Raw genomic sequence first — 6,261 nt, forward strand, 5'->3', positions numbered from 1 at the left:
CTATTAATTTTCATCTAGCTTTCACTCAATTTCGATTGTAATGTTCTTCTAGTTCTGCCTCTATATAGTGGTAGTTGGAGCGATAAATTTCGAGTGTATACTTTTCTCTTTAAGAAACGACCTCCGCTTGCCCTAAGACTATATTCTTGTTCCCTCATTCTTCTCCATTTCCAGCTCATGATCTGAGCAGTCTCCCCATTCTAGAGAACAATGACTCACGATGTGACTACCCTTTCGTTAATATTATTTGTTTATCTATTCATATCTATTTATCTATATATCTTTATTTCAGGTTGATCAGGGTGACAAACAAGTATGTACAGTCAATGGAATGTTTATTGTAATATCAACATTAACAAATTCTTACCAATTGAAGAAAATTGTACTTAATAACCTTATCTTCAACATCACACACAAACACACAAGGCAGCAAGTGCTTATAAAATAGTATACAAAATATCTCATTCATATATATATTTATAGATATGTACAACATTTACAAGAAAGGTTAGGTACATTTAAAAGCTAATTAATGTACAAATGCCGCAGTTTTAAAGCGTCACCAAAAGGAAGAAAGGGGCCTTGCAAACCCCCAAGGGCCTTCTTCAGAATCACCCTCAAGAACCCATTCGACTGAAAGATCTCTGGGGGCTCTCGTCAGAAACCATCTCCTTTGGAGGGTCTCCGGAGCTACCAGAGAGAACCTCGAAGGCTTCTGGAGCATCCAGAAGGAAACCCTCTCGCTCAGAGGTCTCTGGAGCTACCGTGAAGAACGTCATCCTATGGGGTAGTCTTCGCGTGGTCCAGAGAAATCTGGAACTGCCATGAAGAACTTCTACCTGAGGGAGTCTTCGGGTTGTCCAGAGGAAAGCCTCTGAAGCTTCTGGAGTTACCTGGAAGAACTTCTAAGTGGGATAATCTTCGAGTCTTCCAAAGAAAATGGTCTTGATTACCTGAGACCCTGGAAAGTCTTATGGTGTGACCGAACCCCACTGCAGTAGGTCTTCTAGAGGAATCACCGTGAAGTACTAAGCAGCGTAGCCCAAGGAGTGCGGGTTCGGCCCTGACTAGTGGACAGCGATATGTCTTATTCATAGATTGTTTCGTTACATTTCCCCATTGTATCGAGGCTTCCTATCGTCATGCAACTCTCCCTCCTGCCTCTTTCCGGTTCGTTCCCAGAACCCTCCTAGGAAGAAAGAGGGCAACCGCCTTACCTTTGCCAAGATAAAAATTAAAGGAACCGCATTGGCTCTCTTGTTTTACAAGGACATGTGTCTCTTCATGTGGAGGCTGAGGTGGTCTGATCGCGAGAAGGCCCTGTCGCAGAGGCGGCATTGGAAGGGCCGGTCTCCGGTGTGCTTCCGGTAGTGTCTGGTCAGTTCGTCCGACCTCGCGAACTTCCAGCCGCAGCCCTTCCACTTACACTGGTACGGTTTCTCTCCCGTATGGGTCCTCAGGTGCGCCTTCAGGTGCGAGGACTTCGTGTAGGTCTTTGCGCAGTTCGGCTGAGGACACGTGTGGATGATGACCTTCCTACGCGCCCGACGACGGCGTGGGCGAGGTGCTGGTGGTATCGTGACGGCAGGTGGATGGTGGATGGGCGCCGCGACGGTCCCAGGGGCGTGGGGGGAGGATGGTGGGGTGAGAACCATCCCATTCCCTCCTCCCCAATACTGATACAGGGCGCCACCGCTGCTGGTACTTATGTAAGTCCCAGGGGCAGCACCTAGGGTACCATTCGCACTGAAAGATGGAAGAGCCCCTGGGGAAGAAAGGACCTGTGCGGACGTGGTGGCGGTTGTGGTGGAAGGAAGGAGGGAAGGAGAGAGGGAGGACAAGCTGGAGGAGGAAGAGGGTGGGAGGAGGGGGGAGGAACTGGTGTGTGAGAGTTGGTAGTGAGAGTACGGGAAGACCCTCTGGTACTGATCTGAAGGGATGCTCACTCCCCGGTAAGAGTGACCAGAGACTTGTTGTTGTTGTAGATGTTGCTGTTGCTGCTGCTGTTGCTGGGGGACCACATGCTCGTAGTTATTGTTACTGCTGCTGCCACTGCTCTTCGCGAACTGCTGCAGATGTTGCTGGTGGTGGTGGGCGAGGGTGGTGAGTTGCTCTTTGAACTCTGTGACGGAGTAGTCCTGTGGGTAGGATGTGACGAGATCTGTTGGGGCGAGAGAGTCTTGTTGTGGAGGAGTAGGAGGGAAAGAAAGGGGAGATACGCAAGAAGAAGAGGAAGTGGAGGAAGTGGAGGAGGAGACCTCCTGGTTGATGGAGGGGCCAGGACTGCAGCTGCTGCTGCTGTTGCATCCATCGAGCTGCTGCACATCGACAATCCTGCCCTCGGAATCCTGCAGCTGTGGGGTAGGATGATCTTCCTGCCTCTGGTCGTCCAGGAGCACTGACTCCAAATCCAGCCACATCTGTAAACAGAGACGATAACGAAACTATAATTAACGACTTGGATCTCTACTCTCTCTCTCTCTCTCTCTCTCTCTCTCTCTCTCTCTCTCTCTCTCTCTCTCTCTCTCTCTCTATTTTGTTTGAGTCACGAAATCACGTTACCAATGACACTGGCATAATGTTTCTTCAGGTCTAATAATATATATGTGTGCGTGTGTGTGTGTGTGTGCGCGCGCGCGTGTGTGTGTGTGTGTGTGTGTGTGTGTGTGTGTGTGTGTGTGTGTGTATGTGTATGTGTGTGTGTGTATGTATGTATGTGTACACATTTCCTCTTCAAAAGACACTTGAGAATTCATTATATTGTGAACCCATAGCGAAACCGTTGACCCAGTATCGGTGTCCATCTCTATTACCTCCTCTTTATGAGCATAAACTTTAACATCTGAATAGGGAAGCAAGTGCTCCACTTGTATTTTATATTAACATGATTATTAACATTAACATGAAAATCATATTACTATAATTAACATTAACTGTGTTAGTTTGAGTTAGTTTGGGGCGCTTACTTCAACCGACAAAAGTGACGTTATACAGAACAAAATACAAAAATTGTTACCATAGAGAAGTGGACTGAGTCCCTTTCAAGGATCTTCGGCCTAATGCCATTAAAATAATAATGATAATAATGATGATGATGATGATGATGATGATCATCAATAACAATGATGATGATGATGATGATGATAATAACAATTATAATAGTAATAATAACAACAATAGTAATAACAATAATAATAGCAATAATGATAATATAATTATTACATTATTATTATATTATCATTATCATTATCATTATTAATGATAGTGATAATACAGAAATGTAGAATTCTTACCTCGTGAAATTCAGATAAAAAGGAAGAACTTGAAGCCGAAGACACTGAGGGTACTTGAGGACTTGTTGAAGGCTGAGGTCCGAAGAGACTCGAGTTGTTCTCCACCAGCACCTCCATCATCAAGGTCCACCTTGTGTCCAATCCTCTTATCGTTCCTTTTCTCTTTTTCTTCTTCGGGTATAGTCAGTGTTCCAAGAGATAGGTGTATAGCTAGTCTAGCTTCCACGCCTTTGACCTCAGGTCATCGGGCGCTCAGAGAGTTGGAAGGCAGAATTCACAGGAACACACTGATATGCTACAAGTTCTCACAGTCAAGTTCCTCACTTCAGGAAGTTCTTCAGCGATCACAGAACACGTTCTTTCCCAGCGGGCACGCGTCGCTGACTGGCTTGGAACCAGAATAACACCTGATGCTCTGCTTACCTGGATAGAAGGTACCTGTTCCATCGCGGGAGTTGCCAGATAGTGAATTATATCACCGCGGCTCCATGGTGGTATCTCAGTTTATACCATCTAAGATTATATTCATTTTACAAAGTTAAAATAATCATATATTTAACACCTTTATTTTCTCTTTTTAGACGCTATGATAGTAGCCATGTAACATATAAAAGTGGTTTTCTTTGAGTATTTTACCTGTCGCAATCAACCATGACATCATTACCGACCAATGAGAGAGCTCGCTCGGCGGAACAACCAATCGGAGGGCGGGATGGGAGGAGCCACTTCTCCCCACGTACGTTCAATGAAAGAAAAGCCTTGTTAAAGCCTTAAATGGGGCGAATTATCAATCAACATATAAGTTAAAGCTGTGTGGGATGTACATTTAATATAGAAATACATTTTCTTAGTTTTATGGTCATATTCGTCTTTGTCAATTTGAGGCGTTTGCGGAGGCAGGGTGAGAAAAACGAGGAAATTGCTAAAGACAATTCGTACCTATCAGTGATGAATATCAAATACACCTGTAGAACCATTTCCATAAGGTTTTAAATACTTCAGAAAGAGAAATGAATGTAATTATGCTTCCCTGATCATTCCAAAGGAGTGATAAGGTTTCAAATATTTCAAGAGGAGAAATGATCATTACTATATTTTAATAGAAATTCGAAAATCTGTACTTTTTTCGTGTTTAGTTAATGTTATGATGTCATGTCGCACAAAATGAAAATATGTTTCGGAAGGTTTCATAACAAACTGAAAAAGAGAAATGCAAAGCTAATACGTAAGGTTTGAATTTTGACAATTTTACGAAAAAGGCAACGATATTTAGTATCAACCATACAAAGTTCTACAAGAAATAACTTTAGTAATAACGTAGACGATATAGTGCCAGTATAGAAGTTACATTTATCTATACACCCAGGGAATGGAGGTTAGTCAAATGAACCTAACAAACCTACTCATGCCTGTGATACATTTCAACAATTTCAAATTGATGGAATTGATGGCAGACGATTCTTGTCAGCTGAGGGGCTCTCCTGGTAAGACGGATCTAAGAAACAGAACCTGAGGAGGTCAATCAGAGGCAACGTGGAGGTAGTCTAGGCTAACGAGCAGCCTCAGAGAGGCGGGGACCAGTCGACCATCAAACCATCAGCTGCTACTGTCCAACGCTCTTCACCATCAGATGCTACCGTCCACATCATCCGTATATCCGTCCGGTCGGCTGGCTGACTCTCTCACGGCGTGTCTGTCTGTCTGTCTGTCTGTCTGTCTGTCTGTCTGTCTGTCTGTCTGTCTGTCTGTCTGTCTGTCTGTCTGTCTGTCTGTCTGTATGTCTGTCTGTCTGTCTGTCTGTCTGTCTGTCTGTCTGTCTGTTTCTGTCTGTCTGTCTGTCTGTCTGTTTCTGTCTGTCTGTCTGTCTGGCTGGCTTGCCTGCTGGCTGGCTGGCTGGCTGGCTGGCTGGCTGGCTGGCTGTCTTTGTCTGTCTGTCTGTCTGTCTGTGTCTGTCTGTGTCTGTGTCTGTCTGTGTCTGTCTGTCTGTCTGTCTGTCTGTCTGTCTATCTGTCTGTCTATCTGTCTATCTGTCTGTCTGTCTGTCAGTCAAACTCTCCCTTTAAAGCTGAGACAGATGTTACAAAAAAGCGACCACCAAGAGGCCTAAAGATACCGACGACAGAAGAAAAAAAACCACGACTGAATGAAATTGTCTGACTTTAGGCAAATCAAAACAAATCGTCGTACCAAAAATATTAATCAAGAATTATTATTTTTCCCTGACAAACTGTGACTTCGTGCCTATAAGACTTCTTTTGTCAGTTTTAAAATCGCCTAAATACAATAGACGGGCGGAGAATAAGTCACTTAACAAATGCAAACGCTGTCATAAACGCTTTCATCCTTCTTGTTGATTAATTCTTTTTCTTTTTAAAATTTCCTTTTGATATTGTCATAATCTGTTCAGATGAGTTATTGATTTTCCATTATATATATATATATATATATATATATATTTTTATATATACTTTATATATATATATATATATATATATATATATAATATGTGTGTGTGTGTGTGTATGTGTTTGTGTGTATGAATGGGTGTATGTATATGTATGCATGTGTGTATGTATGTGTGCATGTATGTATGTATGTATGTATGTAATGTATGTAATGTATGTATGTAATGTATGTATGTATGTATGTATGTATGTATGTACGAGTATGCATGTATGTATGTTTGTACGAGTGTGTATGTATGTATGTTTGAATATATGTATGTATGTATGTTCAGTATGTATGTTCAGTATGTATGTACAGTATGTATGTATTTATGTATGTATGTATGTATGTATGTATGTACAGTATGTATGTATGTATGTATGTATGTATGTATGTATGTATGTATGTACAGTATGTATGTATGTATGTACAGTATGTATGTATGTATGTATGTATGTATGTATGTATGTATGTACAGTATGTATGTATGTATGTATGTATGTATGTATATATGCATATATGT

The 6,261-nt window shown here is 42.3% G+C and overlaps 1 protein-coding gene across 1 annotated transcript; it reads right to left on the minus strand.

The window, feature by feature from the left end:
* Positions 1-365: 365 nt before the first annotated feature.
* On the minus strand, positions 366-3,677 carry LOC143026114 (uncharacterized). Its single transcript, XM_076186115.1, has 2 exons — positions 3,294-3,677; positions 366-2,420 (listed from the first exon to the last, which is right to left on the minus strand). The coding sequence occupies exons 1-2, from the start codon at positions 3,411-3,413 to the stop codon at positions 1,263-1,265; spliced, it is 1,278 nt and encodes a 425-aa protein (XP_076042230.1). The 5' UTR covers positions 3,414-3,677; the 3' UTR covers positions 366-1,262.
* Between the last annotated feature and the right edge of the window lie 2,584 nt (positions 3,678-6,261).

The sequence above is a fragment of the Oratosquilla oratoria genome, chromosome 6 (assembly GCF_046742065.1).
Source record: "Oratosquilla oratoria isolate Oo_2021 chromosome 6, ASM4674206v1, whole genome shotgun sequence".
Taxonomy (NCBI): Eukaryota; Metazoa; Arthropoda; class Malacostraca; order Stomatopoda; family Squillidae; genus Oratosquilla; species Oratosquilla oratoria.

Excerpts from the sequence above, each read along its gene's own strand:
- LOC143026114 (XM_076186115.1), bottom strand. The coding sequence starts at position 3,413 with ATGATGGAGGTGCTGGTGGAGAACAACTCGAGTCTCTTCGGACCTCAG. Across the intron at positions 2,421-3,293 it reads TTTTATCTGAATTTCACGAG|ATGTGGCTGGATTTGGAGTC; the intron begins GTAAGAATTCTA and ends CTCTGTTTACAG.